The 19,765-nt window shown below is 38.6% G+C and overlaps 1 protein-coding gene across 6 annotated transcripts in view; it reads right to left on the reverse strand.

Annotated features, from left to right (window-relative positions):
* The window catches only part of Srgap2 (SLIT-ROBO Rho GTPase activating protein 2), a 300,084-nt gene that overhangs the window by 146,996 nt on the left and 133,323 nt on the right, over nt 1-19,765 (reverse strand). For all 6 annotated transcript variants that reach the window (XM_008823296.3, XM_008823295.3, XM_017795653.2 and 3 more), the window contains exon 4: nt 10,441-10,603. In XM_008823296.3, coding sequence (XP_008821518.1) covers nt 10,441-10,603 — 163 coding nt within the window. The remainder of the gene's footprint in view (nt 1-10,440; nt 10,604-19,765) is intronic.

Below are 19,765 nucleotides of genomic sequence, written 5' to 3' on the forward strand. Positions count from 1 at the left end.
AAAAAAAAACTCTACAAACTCAAGCACTAAATCTTTTTTTGCTAATATTGAAAAGTAAAATAAATTGATGTTCACATTTCATTATTCTGGTTTCTGGAGACGAGCACAAGAAACAAGTGAGGTCAAAGAAGAAACTACTCCTGAGTTTATATAAACACTCTTTTCTGCTGTGCTATATTTTATTGTGGTAAAGAGACTCTCAAGCTTCAGAACCACCTCAGTTATGATTTGTGCCTAGAAATGGTCCTGGTGACATGAAGCTGTGAACCAATCTGGTTTGTGAGCAGTCCCAGGTCTGAGCAGTTTAGTTATATGAAATAAGAAATTCCCTTTTGCTGGGACTGGTGGCACATGCCTTTAATCCCAGCACTTGGGAGGCAGAGGCAGGTGGATCTTTGTGAGTTCGAGGCCAGCCTAGTCTACATAGTTCCAGGACAGCTGGGGCTACAGGGAGACCCTGGCTCAAAAGGACAAATAATAAATAAATAAACAAATAAAAAGCTTCTGTACATCAAAAGAAGTGAAGAGAAAACCCATAGAATGGGAAAAAAATCTTCACCAGTGACACATCTGACAGAGGTTTAACGTACAGATATAAAAAGAACTCAAAAAAATAAAAAAAACCCAAGAATTGAGAAGCCAAATGACCCAATTAAAAGATGAGCTAAAGATTTAAACAGAGAGTTCTCAAAGTAAGAAATAAAGATGGCTAAGAAACATCTCAAAAAGTGTTCAAATTCATTAGCAATTAGGGAAATGCAAATTAAAACCACGCTACGGTATCACCTTACCCCAATCAGACTGCCTAGGATCAAGAGAACAAATGATACTGAATGCTGGTGAGGATGTGGAGAAAGGAGAACGCTCATTCACTGCAGGTGGGATTGCAAACTCGTGCAACCTCTATGGAAAACAGTGTGGAGAACTCTTAAAAAACTAAAAAAAAACCTAACATATTACCTGGTTATACCACTCCTTGGCATGTACCCAAAGGACTCATCCTATTGTAGAGACACTTGTACAACCATGTTTGTAGGTGCTCTTTTCACAATAGCTAAGAGATGAAAGCACCCTAAATGTCCCTCAACTGACGAGTGGTTAACAAAAATGTGGTATATTTACACAAGGAGTTCTATTCAGCAATAAAGAAAGATGAAATGATGAAATTTGCAGATAAATGGATGGACCTAGAAACTGTTATACTAAGTGAAGGAACACAGACTCAGAAAAACAAATAATGTATGTTCTCCCTCATATATGGATCCTAGTACCAAATCCTTTTGAATTCCAGGTCCTTTAATAAGATGATGCTGTATAGCAGTCCCTTCTGCATGAAATAACTACTATCATCACGACTTCAGCTGAGCCTGATCACTAAACATCATCACATTTGGGCTTGTTGACAGTTGTGCTCATTCATTAAAGGAGAGCCAAGCAGGGTCATTTGACCCTCACTGGATTATCCAGCCACTTTTCCTAGCCAACTGTACATAATTTGGCTTTAATCACACATAGCCTCCTGGATTTGGGGAGGGCTAAAGTATATAATCTGGGGAAGGCTAGGAAGAGAAGGCATGACTCCTGCTGGATAAAGGCTTTCCAGTGGGCATACCCTCAGATCATACATACACCTCAGCAACCCCACAGTTATCTCGGTAAGTAAGCTCAATAAATTCATTGGTTCCCCAGTAAAACTTTAATCAAGCATTGTCTTGACACTAGAACCTTAAAAGGGAATAAGCATTGCTTAGCATCCCCAAGAAAAGAAGTCTTACAACAGATTGAAAATTTATTTGTTAAAGCTATTATGTCTCACAATTTTTTTTAAAAAAAAGAAAATGAGAATGTAAAAGATGTTAAAAGGATATGGGAATGGAGATATCTTCCAAAATAAAAAAAATGAGAAAGACTAAGCAAGTGATGAAGGTCTGTGGAGGTTTGTTATGATATATAAAGGATGACACAAAAATAACATACACATAACCTTAAAATATCTATGGTAAAAAAATGAGAAAGCCTAAGCTTCCTAAGGTCTGTGTAGGTTTGTTATGATATATAAAGGATGAGACAAAAATAATATACACATAATCTTAAAATTTCTAACGTCACAGTTTAGTAAACTAGTTTAAGGAACAAAACATATATCTAGCCAAGGTTTATCTGACAATATTTGGTTTTTTATCCAAGCCTTATCCACATAGCACATGATAATTAAAAGTACCAGACTGGTGGAACTAACCTTCTTGGATGCTTAACATAGTTTGAGGCTTATACTAATGTGGTCAGAGGGACTTAACAGTTTTTGCTCCTTGCCCTCCAAGGTCGACTAAGTTCCAGGGGACTATGGAACATCTGTAAAAATGTCCTGAAACTGTGGCAAGTCACTTGTCCTCTTGTTCAGGGAGGAGATGGAGACCCCATGCCATAGACTCGAACCAGTGTCTAGTCTACAAAGAGGAGGGTCAACTCAGAGGAAACAACAAATTCATGATTCCAAGTAAAGCCAGACATGGTCGAGCAAAAACTTTGACTTATCTTCACATAGATGGAACTGGTAAAAGAAAGGAACCAGGAGTGCCTCCCAAGCCCATGTGACCCCTGAGGAACAGATCCTCAAATGACCGTAAGTGTAAAAATAAATTGATTTGGGCCAACTGTATGGTCTTAAACAGCCAAAAGAAAAGAGTAAAGTCATCAGTATATTTCTTTAAGAGTTCAAAGGATTACACTTCCCAGACATTTGGGTTAAGTCTATATAAAAAGCTATTTAGACAATTATTTCTCACTCATGATTTTGTTCATAACCAGAAAGTACTGCTCAGATTTAAGACATCAAATCTTGGTCTCTAGTACTGTAGTGCCCACCTGTAGCTAAGAGAGATAACCCACTATTGTTCTAAAATGATGGATAAATTTGTTTTCTCCCCCTATCTAGAAGCCTTTGAGAGGGAACTGACACTAATTCTAACCATTCCAACAGCTATCAAAATACCTGAAAGAAAATCCTGATTCCATCACTCTAGAGTCCATCCTTGGAAGACAAAACAAAAACAAGGAGGAACCCAATACAGGGATGCTTTTGGAAGCACTTGTCAAGAAACTCCAATGGACTCTCATATGAACATTTGAAAACTGCCCTGTTCTGACTTTTTTCCTGTCTAGAATTTATAATGCTAATTATTCTCATCTTTACTTTCCTTCACATCTCATCTCCTATTCATGATTCAAGGACTTTCTTTTCCCCTTAGAGATAAGAGTTATGCAATTTGTGAATCTTTTAGATAGACCCACTGAAGGGGTACTCCAATTGCCTCACCCTGCGTCCCTGTTCAGCATGGAAGCCAGAGCAGTCTGCACCCGACTCCCTATTGGCAATTTGGGTAACCTCTTCAGAGGATGGTGTGATAAGAGTAGGAGGTAGGAACTGGCTAGGCAGTTAAGGTAAAAAGACACCAAAGAAAAGTAGCCGGTTTCTTGGCTAAAAGTCAATGTCCTTGGGCCTCTTAGCAACATACTCTGTTGCAAAGGCCAAAAATGTCAAAAGTATTTGGGAGCTTGTATCTAATCCTTAAAATATTTTACAGTTACCTCTTCGGAGGGGTTATGTTAGAGTAGCCAAAAGCCCCATAAAAATAAATAAATCAATCAAAGAATAAAAAAGAGAAAAGAAAAGAATGCAGTATTTGGACTCTGGGTGAAAGAGAAAGAGGACATGAAGAATGGGGGGGAATGGGTTGTGGGTACCTCAGGGAATAGGAGGGGGGAGGGGAATACACATGAAGGTAAACTTTTTACATGTATGAAACTGTAAATAATAAATAAAAGATTCTCTTTAAAAAAAAAGACTGCGGCCGGGCATGGTGGCACACACCTTTAATCCCAGCACTTGAGAGGCAGAGGCAGGCGGATCTCTGTGAGTTCAAGGCCAGCCTGGTCTACATAGTGAGTTCCAAGACAGCTGGGGCTACAGGGAGACCCTGTCTCCAAAAGACAAAAAAATATAAAAATAATAATAAATAAAAAATAAATGAATAAAGAATGCAGTATTACATTAAATCTAAGCTTCTATTAAAAAAAAAGAGAGAGAGAAAAGAAAATTGCCACAGCAAATGACCTCTGCCTCTGTCCCCAGTTCCACCTCAAACACAGCTTCTCCTGCCTGTGACCCCACAGCCTACTTCAAACTGATACTCAAAATGGCTTGCTGCCTGGATCTGTAATTGTCAGCTCTGTACCCAGACAAGCTCTGCACTCCTGGTTCATACAACTTATCTGGCCTTCTACAGAGACTTTTGTTTATGTCTGTGCAAGCTTTCTGCCCATGCCTTCAGTATGTCCGCTCTGAACTCTGTAGCCTCTTTAATCCTTTCTTAGCCATTGTGTACACACACACACACACACACACACACACACACACACACATGTGAAGTGTAAAGTGCATGTGCTGATTTCCAGAGGGTTAATATTAGTAATTAAGTTCACAATAACAGAACCTATGTTTACCAGTGGCCATGAATACCAAGCAAAGTCAAGAGCATTTGGATTAAAGCAAATTCAATGGAAAGAGCTTGTGAATTTATTGTTATTCAATAAATGCTCACTCTATGGAAAGGCAAAAAAAAAAAAAAAAAAAAAAAGGCACCAAAGAGTAGCAGCAGCAGCAGCAACAGGTGCAACTTAATGAAAAAGCATAGGATAAGATTACCGGGAACAAAAGTGGTTCATAATGTACAAGCTATCCTCCACAAACTTACAGACTATATTTTCTAATGGACATAAACTATTCACATTTCTGCCTGACAAAAATCTACAAGTTAACATGGGAACTTCAAAAATAAAGACCGAGTGCAACACAGTATACACCCCAGACAATGTTCTGATGAATTTGCTCTTGCGTGGCACTGAAATTATGTGATATTTACTTTCTCCACTTATTTCTAAGTTTCAGACAATATTGTGAAGTTTTTAGAGGGAAGAAGATGTGAATCAGACCCAAGGAATGGGAAAATGGGTGCTTTTATGCAGTCTAGTCCTCCTGCAGAGGATCATTAGCTTCAGCAAATCTTCCAAGTGTTTGGGAAAAGTCTCCTTTTCTTAGTAGAAGCACCTTAGAATTAGAGTTTAGGACTACTTAGTCTGAGGACCAAATAAGAGCCCATAAACTTGAGGTTGAACAGGTTTTAAAAATTATAAGGGAAATAATAAGAAAGAAAACTGTGAGGGGAAAAAAAAACACCGAACAAAACAAAGGTGTTCCTGGAATTCAATGAAAAGGACAGTACAACACAACACAACCTCTGGGACACTTTAAAAGCAGTCTTAAGAGGGAAATTTATAGCTCTAAGTGCCTACATTAAAAAAATCAGAGAGTACAAATAAATGATGTAACATTGCAACAAGACTCTAGAAAGGCAAGAACAAATGAAACTCAAACCCAGCAGAAGAGAAGTAACAAAAAGTAGAGAAGAAATTAATGAAATAGAAACAAAGAAAACAATACAAAGAATCAATGAATCTAAGAGCTGGTTTTTTGAAAAGCTAAATGTAATAGATAGCCCCTTATCCCAGTTAACCAAAAGAAAGAACAAATCCAAATCAACAAAATCAGAGATAAAAGGAGAAACATCAGAACAGATACCCAAAAGATCCAGAACATTATAAGGAAACACTTTAAAAACCTATACTCTATTAAACTTGAAAACCTAAAAGAAATGGATGATCATCTAAAATCATGTGGGAACTACCAAAGTTAAAGTAAGAAGAGATCAACAGTTTAAAACAGACCCATAACATATAAGGAAATCAAAACAGTAATACAAGACCTCCTGACTAAAAAAAGCCTGGGCCCAGATAGATTTACAGCAGGATTCCACCAAACATTTAAAGAAGACCTCCAACCAAAATTACTTAAACTACTCAAAATGATAGAAACAGAGGGAGAACTCCCAAATTCCTTCTATGAAGTCAGCATCACTCTAATACCAAAACCAGGTAAACACACAACCAAAAAAGAAAACTACAGACCCATATTCTAAATGAACATAGATGCAAAAATTCTCAAAAAAATACTTGCAAACCGCATATATACTTACATCAAAAAGATCATTCACCATGATCAACTAATCTTTATTCCAGAGATACAGGGATGGTTCAATATATACAAGTCAATAAACATCAAAAATCATAAAGATGGACTCAAAGACAAAAAAAAAAACACATCATCATCTCAATAGATGCAGAAAAGGCCTTTGACAAATTCAACATGCATTCGTGATAAAAATTCTAAAGAGAATGAATTGGAGGGAATATACATCAACATAATTAAAGCTATATACAACAAACCCACAGCCAACATCATTCTAAATGGAAAAAAACTGGAATCATTCCCATTAAAATCAGGATCTGGACAAAGATGTCCACTATCTTCACTCCTTTTCAATATAGTTTTCAAAACTCTTGCTAGAGCAATAAGACAAGAGAAGGAAATTAAAGGAGTACTAATTGGAAAAGAGGTCAGATTATCTCTTTTTGCAGATAGGATATTATAACTAAGAGATGCCAAGAATTCTACCAGAAAACACCTAGAAACTATGAACATTTTCAGGAAAGTGACAGGTTACAAAATTAATCTACAAAAATCTATAGCCTTTCTATATACCAATAACAAGCGATTGGAGAATGAGTACGAGGATACCCTCCCATTCACAACAGCCTCAAAAAAAAAAAAAATCTTGTAATAAACCTGACAAAAGACAACAAAGATCTCTACAACAAAAATTTTAAATATTTAAAGAAAGAGATTGAGGAAGACACCAGAAGATGGAAGGACCTCCCATGCTCATGGATTGGAAGACTTAATATTGTGAAAATGACCACCCTATCAAAAGCAATATATAGATTCAATGCAATCCAATCAAAATCCCTATGACATACTTCACAGAATTAGAAAAAAACATGTTTAAATTTATTTGGAAGCACAAAAGACCCCGGATAGCTAAAGCAACCCTGAGCACAAAGAGCAATGCAGGGGGGGTTACTATACCAATCTCAAAGTATACTACAGAGCTGTAGTCATAGGAACAGCATGGTACTGGCACAAAAATAGGCATACAGATCAATGGAACATCATTGAAGATCCAAACCTCAGTACATGCAAATCAGCCACCTGATATTTGATAAAGATGCCAAGAACACACAATGGAGGAAAGACAGCATCTTCAACAAATGGTGCTGGCAAAACTGGATCTCCATTTGTGGATGAATAAAACTAGATCCTTATCTTTCACCTTGCACAAAAGTCAATTCCAAATGGATCAAAGACCTCAATGTGAAACTGGAAACTCTGAAACTACTAAAAGAAAACATTGGCAGTAACCTTCAAGATACATGTATAAGAAAAGACTTTCTAAGTCAGACACCAGTTGCTCAGTAATTAAGGTCAACAATCAACAAGTGGGGCCTCATAAAACTAAAAAGCTTCTGTAAGAAAAGAAACAAGGCTGGGTGTGGTGGTGCATGCCTTTAATCCCAACACTCGGGAGGCAGAGGCAGGCAGATCTCTGTGAGTTCAAAGCCAGCCTGGTCTACATAGGTAATTCCAGGACAGCTGGGGCTATAGGGAGACCCTGTCTCAAAAAGACAAAAAAAAAAAAAAAAAGAAAGAAAGAAAGAAACAAGAAAGTGAAGAGAAAACCCACCCACAGAGTGGGAAAAAATCTTCACCAGTGACACATCTGACAGAGGTTTAACATCCAGAATATGTAAAGAACTCAAAAAACAAAGAATTAAGAAACCAAACAATCCAATTAAAAGATAGGCTAAAAATCTAAACAGAGTTCTCAAACGAAGAAATGAAGATGGTTAAGAAACATCTTAAAAAGTGTTCAACATCATTAGTAATTAGGGGAATGCAAATTAAAACTGCCTTAAGATTTCACCTTACCCCAATCAGACTGGCTAAGATCAAGATAACAAATGATACAAAATGCTGCCAAGGATGTGGAGAAAGTGGAACGCTAATTCACTGCTGGTGGGATTGCAAACTTGTGCAACCCCTATAGAAAGCAGTGTGGAGAACTCTTAAAAAACTAAAAATGAACCTACCATATTACCCGGTTATACCACTCCTTGGCAGATACCCAAAGGACTCATCGTATTGCAGAGATGCTTGTACAACTACATTTGTTGCTCTTTTCATAACAGCTAAGAGATGGAAGCAACCTAAGTCCCCTCAACTGATGAGTGGTTAATGAATATGTGGTATATTTCCACAATGGAGTTCTATTCAGCAGTAAAGAAAGATAGAATAATGAAATCTTCAGGTAAGTGGATGGATGTAGAAACTGTTATACTAAGTAAAGTAACACAGACTCAGAAAAACAAAAGATGTATATATACTTTCATGCCGGGCGTGGTGGCGCACACCTTTAATCCCAGCACTCCGGAGACAGAGGCAGGAGGATCTCTGTGAGTTCAAGACCAGCCTGGTCTACATAGTTAGTTCCAGGACAGCTGGGGCTACAGGGAGACCCTGTCTCAAAAAGACCCCCCCCCAAAAAAAAAGATGTATACTTTCCCTCAGTTGTGGATCCTAGCACCTGATCCTTGTGAGCGCATATCCTGATGTAACCGCAGGAAACAGGAAAGTGAAAGGAAACCAAGGAGGTAAAGGGAAAAGAGGAACCCGAGATAGAAGAATAGTAGGAGACAGGTGTCACTAAGGGAGAAATGTGTAAAAAAGGGATAGTTAAAGGGGAGGGGGAGAAGGAGGGTATACAAAGAACTATGGGAAGAAAAGGGGAAGAAGGAGCTCAAGAGAGGTGGGACCATAGCAGACAGAAATTATCAAGGGAGAAATGGGGAAAATGGGGACACTTTAAATGGGAAGGGTGGGGAGGGAAGATAAGACAGGGAAAGGAGGAGACAAATAGTCTCTACCTAGTATAAAAAAAAACAGAGGGAATGCTATTAGTCCAAAAACCTATTGAAAAATTACACATACAATATCTTGACATGAGTCGCTGTGTATATTTGAAAGCAACATAACAAGAAACAGTTCCAGATAGGAAAAACCTTCCTTTTGAGTTGCTGGCCAGGCAGTCCAAGAGATTCCCAAAATTATACAGGCTACTGACACAATCCTTGATTGCCTCCCAGAACTTGATGGTAAGACCCTATGCTGAAGAAAGGACATACTTTGGACACAGGATTTAGAGCAATGACCTGGAAGTCACCTCCCCTGAAGGCTAGCTCTCACAGCTTTGGAGAGCACTACGCAAGGATAAGGGAGAACATCAATTGATGGTACAACCCTAGCTTCAAGGCCTAAAAACCACATCAATGACCAGCCGAGCAAATGACATTGGTGCTGTAGTGACTCACTAATCAACAGCTATCTAATTCGACTTAAAGCCCACTCAGTGGGAGGAAACTCATGTCTGATACTGTAAACCTAGCCAAATACACATAGCTGGAGAGGTCATAAATCTTAAAGAAAACCCCAAGGCTCTCATATTCCTAGACAAATGCAAAATATGGATCCTTAAATTTACAGATAAGTATCCCAGTCACCATTCATTAAAGCACCTTCTTTTCAACAGACAGAGATTATTACAGAGTTATACACCACTGGTCACACACAGAGATTCTCTGTGAATTGCCCAAGCCTAAGTGGCGCATTTAGGATCCAACCTCTACATCTAAGATTCATGGAACATAGAACAAGGGATGAAGAGAACACTAATGCATCTTTCAATTCTCATCAATGAAGCTCCCTCATGCAACAGAGGGCCAAGAACACAAAAGGCCATACGGGTCCTTGGCCAGGACTCCTATATTGAGGTCCATCTACCCAGGGCTCAGGGACCACTGTGGAACAGGGGGCAGAAAGACTGTTAGAGCCAAGGAGGAGGTGCTTGACCATATGGAAATAGTCCTACAGGCACCTGGGACCCTTCTTATACAAACCTACAGCAATGGTGTCAGCATGCACAAGACCTATGCAAACTTAGGCAGACAAAAACCCAGCAGAGAACTGTGGAAATGAACAGCAAGCCCCAATCTTAGTCAAAGAAATATTGGTATAGCTGTTTACTGCTGGGTGAGGAAGAGCTGATCTTCTTAAAGAGAGGTACTCTAGACAGGCTGACTAGATTCCAGTGGATGAACTTACACTGAGGGACATCTGGGGACACTAACTTTCCATGATAGGCCTTAAAATAAATGACACTCCCTTGAGGGGGGAGGGGGGAGGTATAAAATGATTTTCTGTATGAAATACACAAAAATTCAATTAAAAAAGAAGTTTAAAAAGTTATGTGATACAGAATGGTCAGTGGAAATCTGTTAAGTGAGCCAATAAAATATCCTTTCTCTTATTTACAAAGTTGTGTCACTACTCCACCCCAACGCCTTTGTGATTAGAAACATCTACCCATATACCTTTTTAAAGAGTCTTCCTGAGTCCTCGCTGACTTGGACAAATCGAGGAATTATATTATTCAGGTAGATATCACTCAGGGTGGTATGGTCCCTGCTTTCCCGCTTCACCTGGTTTAAGAGGAGATTCCAGCAGTTGACTGGAGAGAGAACATTCTGATCCTTCCTGCACAGAAACAACAAGAAAAAAAAATTAGTGTTGATACACATTCAGGGTCAGCAGCTATGATTATAGTTTGTATCACAAAAATCATAGCAGTCAAAGCAGAACCAGAAATAAAGGTACTTCTTAAACCCTACAGCTGTGGTTTGAATGTGAAATGCCCCTGCCCCAAGCTTTTTTTATTTTTTGTAATTTTGAACCCTAGCTACTCTTTGGGGAAGAGGATCAATGGGGGAGTGGGCTTTCAGGTTTATAATCCAACTCTACTTCAGACCCTCTTTGCTTCCTGGTCTACTATATGTGAATAAGCAGCAACCTTGTGTTCTCTCCACCAAGGAACCCCCTGCTGCTGAGCTCCCCTGACATGATGTGCTCCCTTCCAATCAGTCAAAATGAGTACTTCCTTTCTTAAGTTGCTTCTGATCACCACAGCAATGCAGAGAAAAGAAATAACTGTACACCTACATCACTACATTTTTCCTTTTTTTAGAAAACTGGACAAAATAGGCAAAAATAAGATGAGCAAGAGGGAAAGGGATAGAAAGACACAGGATTTCTTATTGAACACTACTGTGTCCAAAGAACACGGTAAAAAGCATGAAATGATTAAAAAACTGAAGCTCTGAAATGATTAAACAACTGAAATGATTTAAAAAACTGACTTAGGGAGTCACACAGTAACAGGAAGTCAGAGTCTAGAACTACAGCTTTGCACTGTCTGACTAGAATAAGCCTGACTACAAAGTCCATAGCTTAGACATTTGGTCATCTGTCTTTATGGTTAGGGACAAAAGCTAAAGATTTTATCATAGACAAAAATCACTGGAGCACTACAGTTAACTAAACCCCTACAAGTTTATATACTGTAGGATTCAGAAAGACAATGTTGAAGATATCTACCATTAAATATTCACCAAAGACTCCAGTTCCATGGAAAACATCTCAAGAGATTTTTATTTCATTGACTGAGCCATTATCTCATGGCCCATATAACTAAGGTCTTTGGTCTTTAACTTACCTAAACATACGTATTCCTAACGTTCATACTTCAGTAGAGCCATAAACAACTTCTTTTTCTTTCTCTTTCGTTTCCCCTTTGGTCTTTTTGAGACAGGGTCTCTCTGTAGCTCCAGGTGTCCTGGAACTCACTATGTGGACCAGGCTGGCCTTTAACTTACAGAGATCTGCCTGTCTCTGCCTCCTGAGTGCTAGGATCACACCCAGCTCAAGCCATAAACTTCTAAATCTATATGTTCATTTCAAATGAAAATAATGTTGATTTCCAAAGAATTTTCATTACTCAGTTCACAGTACTAATTTAAATGATAGGAAGTTATATAACTTGACCACAGATTTTTCTCTAAGAAGAGAAAATGGAAGTAGGTTCATTTGTTGTGCCACTTAATCAAGGGATACTATGTGCATAGGATTTGGTAGGGCCCTTTACATATATTGTTTAATTTAAACCCTACAACTAATCAAGAGGTGATCTGAATGATCAGGAGAGTAGAACAAAAAAAAAAAGGTTAAAACTTTTAAGTGACAGTAAAAAGTGGCAATGCTAACCTTATTGGATGTTTAACAGCCATAGTTTGAGGCCTATACTAATGTGGTCAGAGAGACTTAAAGGACAGTTTTCACTCCTTGCCCTCCAAGGACAACAAATTTCCAGGAAGGACTATGGAACATCTGTAAAAATGTCCTGAAACTGTGGCAAGTCACTTGTCCTCTTGTTCAGGGAGGAGATGGAGACCCCATGCCATAGACTCGAACCAGTGTCTAGTCTACAAAGAGGAGGGTCAACTCAGAGGAAACATCTCATTCATGCTTCCAAGTGAAGCCAAACATGGTCGAGCAGGACCTTTGACTTATCTTCACATAGATGGAACTGGTAAAAGAAAGGAGCCAGGAGTGCCTCCCATGCCCATGTGACCCCTGAGGAACAGATCCTCAAATGACCTTAAGTGTAAAAATAAATCGATTTATTTGGGCCAACTGTATGGTCTTAAACACCCAAAAGGAAAGTATAACCAAAGAGTAAAGTCATCAGTATATTTCTTTAAGAGTCAAAGGATTACACTTCCCAGACATTAGGGTTAAGTCTCTATAAAAAGTTATTTAGACAATTATTTCTCATTGATGATTTTGTTTCTAAGCAGAAAGTGCTGCTTAGATGTAAGACTTCAAATCTTGGTCTCCAATACTGTGGTGCCCACCTATAGCTAAGGGAGACAACCAGCTATTGTTCTAAAATGATGGATAAATTTGTTTTCTCCCCCATCTAGAAGCCTTTGAGAGGGAACTGACACTGATTCTACAGCTATCAAAATACCTGAAAGCAAATCCTGAATCCATCACTCTGGAGTCCAGCCTTGGAAGACAAAAGAAAAATGAGGAGGAATCCAATAGAGGGATGCTTTTGGAAGCCATTTGACAAGAAACTCCAATGACTCTCATATGAACATTTGAAAATTGCCCTGTTCTGACTTTTTTCCTGTCTAGAACTTATAATGCTAATTATTCTCATCTTTACTTTCCTTCACATCTTCTATTCATGATCCAAGGACTTTCTTTTCCCCTTAGAGGTAAGAGTTATGCAATTTGTGAATCTTTTAGATAGACCCACTGAAGGGGTACTCCAATAGCCTTACCCTGAGTTTCTGTTCAGCATGAAAGAAGCCAGAGTGGTCTGCATCCCAATTCCCTATTGGCAATTTGGGTAACCTCTTCAGAGGGTGGTGTGATAAGAATAGGAGGTAGGAACTGGCTAGGCAGTTAAGGTAAAAAGACATCAAAGAAAAGTAGCCAGTTTCTTGGCTAAAAGCCAAAATGTCCTTGGGCCTATTAGCAACATACTCTGTTCCAAAGGCCCAAAATGTGCAAAGTATTTGGGAGCTTGTACCTAATCTTAAAAGATTTTACAGTTACCTCTTCAGAGAGGTGAATGTTAGAGTAGCCAAAAGCCCCATAAAAATAAATAAATAAATCAAAGAAGAAGAAAGAGTACATGAAGTTATCAGAAAAAAGTGATGGGGAGATATGGGAGGAGTTGGAGGGGAGGGAGTAGGCATGGATTTGATCCAATCACCTTATATGCATGTATGAAATCCTCAATAAATTATCTATTTTTTTTAAAGTGGCAATGCTAGGACTGACCAAGTATGTAATTTGCAAAGGGTACTCTTAACCACGAAGAGGAATCAAACATATGAATTCTCCTTTTCCCTTCCTTCTCTCCAGACGCTAGGTGCAAAAATAGTGAGCTGACAGCAGCACTGCCTCCATCAAGAGCTGGAGGCTACTGAGCACCGAGCTGTGGTCTGTAAAGCTGATAGTTCAACTCAAGAGTTTTCCAATTCTGCTATTAACAAATAATGTCACCATATCACTTTGGGCTTCAGAACACAAAGGAACAGCAAATCACTTATCTAATCAAATCTAAGAAGATGCTTCAAACCAATACATCTTTGAGTCTAAACTAAAACTATTCTAAGCCTGTCCCCTAAGCTACTCTGTCATACTTCTTCAGATAAAACTGCTATTGCTAAGGATCAAATACTGGGGCAACATTATGTCCTTTCTAGGGAAATTAAAAGACTTCCCAGCACTTGAGAGGCAAAGACAGGTGGATCTCTGTGACTCTGAGGCCAGACTGGTTTACAAAGTGAGTTCCAGGTCATTCGGGCCTACAGGGAGACTGTCTTTACACAAACACACACACACACACACACACACACACACACACACTACGGGGGAAAGATGCATATGATTCATTCAAAATGTTTAGTATTGGGGGGAATTAACAGAAAACAATCCTAAATTCAAAATGGTGACAGATTTAAAGCACATATATTCAATGATATTTGATAGTCCTACTTCGAGGACACATCTCAAATCTACTCCAAATCAGTTTTAGTTAGTTATACCATTATACATACAATTATTATATAGTAATTAATTATATTTATTAATATACTTCATATATTTAACATATTATATAATAAACATAAGTACATTAATTATAATTCTTACATAATAAATAATTTAAAACTATTTAATGAGGGCTGGCAAGATGATGGTTCAGGGGGTAAAAGTGCTTGCCATGTAAACTTAATGACCTGAGTTCAATCCCCAGATCCTACAGTATACAAAGAGAATCAACTCCTGAAAGTTCTCCCCTAACTGCCAATGTGTGCCATGACATGCATGTATATATATCACAATAATAAGCAACTTTGTTTAAAAAATAAAATTTACATTTTTTCTGCTAGTTTCTCTTGACAAGATATTAATGCCCTCAGTAAGTACAGAATGTCTCAGGCTTTTTGCAAAGGGCAGATTTCACAAGATCTTAAGTTTACAATTGGCTTCATTTGCTTCTCGAGAGAGCAAAAGGAGGGGTTGGTGGTCTATGTTGAATTCATGGTAGACCATGGCTAGCAAGTGAGAATCAATATATTCAGTTTTATTATTTCATTATCATTGTTACAATGCTTATTATAAATGTTAGGGCTTCTGTCAGTATTTATAATGGGAATAGTTGCTAGGTAGTGTTAGTGACTTAATTTTAAAATAAAAAACATTATTCTTTGGCTGCTGGGCATGGTGGTGCATGCCTTTAATCCCAGTACTCAGGAGGCAGAGGCAGGTGGATCTCTGTGAGTTCAAGGCCAGCCTGGTCTACATAGTGAGTTCCAGGACAGCTGGGGCTATAGGGAGACCCTGTCTCAAAAAGACAGAAAAAAAAAAAAAAAGAAAAGATATTATTCTTTGGTAAACATCTAAACCAACTTGAAACTATGCCATGATTACAGTGACTTGTGTGAATCAGTGTTTTGCTTTGTTTTGTTTTGCAGGGAGGGGGAGAGACACTTCTGTACATTGAATTAGGGTCTTATACATGCCAGGCCAGTATTCTAATATTCCCATCTTGCAAGATTTTTAAAAATTAATTATTTTTGTTTTTTATGTGTATGAGTGTACTGCCTATATGTATGTAAGAGCACCCATGTCATTCAGTGCCTGCAGAGGTCAGAAGAGGGCATTGGATCACCTGGAACTGGAGTTACAGATGGTTGTCAGCTGCTATGTGGGTGCTGGGAACCAAACCTGGGTCCTCTGTAAGAACAGCCAGTACTCTTTACCACTAAGCCATCTCTCCAGCCCGGGGATTTTTTTTTTTAGATATTTATTTTTATTTTATGTGTTTAAATGTTTGCTTGCATGTATGATATGTATCTGTTGCCCAAGGAGGCTAGAACTCCTGGAAATGGAGTTAGGGATGATTGTGAGCTTCCATGTGTGTGTTGGGACCAAACCTGGATTCTCTTACAGGAGTAGTAAGCATGCTTAACCAGTGAGTCATCTCTCCAGCTTCCAAGATTTTCTTAATAGTGAAATTCCCAAATTAAAACCAGAAATAAATGTTGACACTCAAACTCATACAAAACTGTAACTCTTATTCATAATTCTGGTATTACTATTTTTAGTTCACAAACATAGGCTTGTTGTTCACAGTGATTGACTCTGTAGTAAGCACTCTAAAAATTCATACTTTAAAAGCAGATTCATACACCATTGCTTTATGTATTCCATATATGAGAGTACAAGTATTTCTTTTTAAGAAGGTAGTCTACCAGCCAGGCAGGGTGGTTGTAATCCCAGCATTCAGGAAGTAGAGATATGAGGACTGAGAATTTGAGGTCAGCCTGGACTGACTGGGAACACAGAGCAGAATCCTGCCTCGAAACACACACACACACACACACACACACACACACACACACACACACAATTTAAAAAAAGAAACAAACTAAAAAGGAGTCTGTACTAGTTTTCTTGTTGCTGTAACAAAATACCCGACAAAAACAACTTGGTGCAGTCTACCATGATAGGGAAGACATGATAGCAGAAGCAAGATATAGCCAATCACGTATTCACAGTTAGGAAGGAGAAAGTGATGAATGCTGGTATTCAACTTACTTTCTCCTGTTTATTTAGTCTAGGACCCCAGTCCATGGAACAGTACTGCCCACATTTATGGTAGATCTTCCTTCCTCAATTAACTGAACCTAGAAACTCCTTCACAAACATGGCCAAAGGTTTGTCTCTTAGTTGATTCTAGATCTTGTCAGGGTGACCATATTAACTATCACAGTCTATGGCTTAAAATACACACACATCCTAGTATTAGCATTTGTTTTTTCTTCTAGGAATTCCCAGAATGAATTCTTCATACTGCCTCAGCTTTTCACACAATATTTTGGATTCTCTGAATCTGTATGGTTTTTCAGACATTATCCTCCTTTCAACAGAGGTGCTTTAATTTACTTATTTAAAGACAATGGTGGGACAAGAGAGGTGAAGAAAAAGAGGGAAGAAACATGAGTATACTATACTGTTAGTTTCCCCAGTCAACAAGAACAAAGACGAACATACTTCAGGTTGGAAAATAATCAAGTCAACGTGACTTCCCAGGGAGAATATTAAGCCTCAGCTAGAATAGTTTCCTGCTCTAGCAGTTTTGTAGCCTTATATTTGGGCCTCTGAAGCTGAGGGAACTTCGTTGCTCAGGAGATTGAATTTGTCTCTATATCCTTTCCATCTACCATTTGTTTGCACAATGTCTTTGTTTTCCCTGCTCCCAGGACCTCTGGCTGAGTAATCCTGCACATCTAAAGACAAGGGTCTGCATCCCTTATAAATGTGCTCAACAGTTGTGAACCTCCTTAAACACTAATCCCCCCAAATCAGACAAAATATCCAGAAGTATCTTTCTTACTTAAAAATTCAGGAGGAAGATCAAGAAAACACCACACCATCTTGGAGAAGAGACCCAGAAAGTCATGAACCAGCCATGCATCTGCAGAAGGGATTATGGCTGCAAAGGCACTGGAAAAATAAACCTGCACAGCTGAATCATTAACAGTAATTCAAAGACATTAGCTTAAATTTTCCTCACTCAGTGTAGACTACTTACGGATGTTCAAAAACTGAGCAACAGTTGCCTAAAAAGATTTCTCTAAAACATCTAGGGTAAGAAAGCCAACTCCATAAACATAAAGTCTCTATATTATATACTGTCTTCTTTCCATATCCCCTCTGGTTGTTTCAGTAAAGTTACATACAAAACTGACACCTATCCCATCAGTGTCCTGCCAACTCATCTATAAAATGGACAGTCTCCCACCTAGCTCTTCAACACATGGTAGTAAAATCCTAAAAGCTCCTCCAGTCTGAGATAACATTTAATTAATAATTGCTATAGTTATAGCTCTGTAGATGGGATGCATGGGACAAGCTTGGCATTAGCAGAATGGCTTTTAAGTCTCTGTATTGCTATACTGAGGTATGTTTCTTTTTGGGTCAACAGTTATAACTCATGCATTTTCAGGGCTGTAGATCAACTGAGATGATGGATGCAAGAGAATTCGAGCAACACAAAAATGCTATACATAAGTGAGAAATGGGGCTGGAGAGATGGCTCAGGGGTTAAGGGTGCTGGCTGCTCTTGCAGAGTACCTGGGTTCGGTCCCCAGCACTCATATGGTAACTAACAACAGTATGTAACTCCAGTTCCAGGGGATCCAGCACCCTCTTCCGACCTCCACAGATATTGTACAATATGGATGCACTTACATGCCTGCAGGCAATACATTCATACACATAAAACAGAAATAATAATTTTTTAAATGTGAGAAATATTAATTTCATTTCCAAACAAAGGAGGACTTAGTTTTCAACCATTTCCAACATATTCCTCAAAAGACACTAGGCCAGAGACATGAGCATAGCCTGCTAAAAGTACACCACCCTCAGCAAACAATGGTTGGGATAAGACAGCAACAGGCAATCAGCAAAGCCAGCTCTAAGTTTCTTAGATGTGAGAGAGATATCAACAGAAGAGTAGACTTCAATTTTCCACTATCCTTTCCCTTAGATACAAGGTAGAACAATCATTCCTGTGTTCCACAGTGGGTACTGTGTGCTCAGGTAGACAGGAAAAGAATCCAAAGGGAACCTAGAATCCTAGAATCTCAGATGCAGCAGCAGCTTCCAGAACTCCACCTCCACAGCAGAATTTCTACCAGACCTGCCAGCTTCCAAACAGAGCTCGCAGTTATCAACACATCTAAGAATATTATTTCTCACTTTTAAAAAATAGCTCTGTGATGATGGACAAAATTAGAGTGAATTAAATATATCAATGAATATATGCAATTAAATCTCCAATGAGAAAGATTTTTAAAACTAATCATGTACACGATAAAAGAAATCATGTAGTGGTGGTTGGACAGAAAACTAGGGATGAAGAGAAAGCTAAAATAAGACAACAACAACAAAACAAACAAACAAACAGAAACCCTTAATCCTAAATTACCTCCAGGCACCTTGACTGAAATGAAATGAACTGGAGTAGTCAAAGAGATGACTCTTATTCAGATGAGTGTTATTAGCCTTTCTGGCTTATTTTCTTTGTTATGTATTTTGCTGATGCTGACAGAAACAGGTGAGCTGGATAGAGAGGAAAAGCTGCACTGGATTTGTGGTCTGACAGTGCCATGCATAAAATCAAACCCTTGCTGACCCAGATAAGCCAGAGGATGGATTCGATTTGCTAGGGAAGATGTTAAAAGGAGGGGGAAAAACTTTAAAAACGAAATCTCTAAGGAACTGACTTGAAAAGATTCTGCCTGTAATGGTGGCTGCTGGCTATGTGATACACTAGTATAGTGGCAGCCTGGAGGTATCCTTCAAAGACAGGCTAGCAGATGGGGTGTGTCTATGGGTTTATTATAACTTTAGCAACAATGAGATTAGAGTAGGAGAGTTCAGAGAGTTCAGAGTTCAGAGAAGTACCAAAACCAAGACCAAAATATCCTATGTATGGAGATATAAGCTTTCAAATTATCAAGCTGCCACAGACATGCCTAGGCAGATGATTAGAAAGGATTCAAGCAGCTGTGTATGTGCCTTACTCAAAACATTCTGTCCTCTATAATCAAATTTGTGGGGGGAAGAGCTATATAGAAATGGGATTTTTGTGGCTCTTTTGGAGAAGTCCCATGGAGGCCAGCCGAGAGAGAGAGAGAGAGAGAGAGAGAGAGAGAGAGAGAGAGAGAACGAACACACCAAGAGCTTTAAAGTAGGAAACTGACCCAATAA

This window comes from Nannospalax galili, unplaced genomic scaffold, assembly GCF_000622305.1.
Source record: "Nannospalax galili isolate Female #2095 unplaced genomic scaffold, S.galili_v1.0 scaffold309, whole genome shotgun sequence".
NCBI classification, from domain to species: Eukaryota; Metazoa; Chordata; class Mammalia; order Rodentia; family Spalacidae; genus Nannospalax; species Nannospalax galili.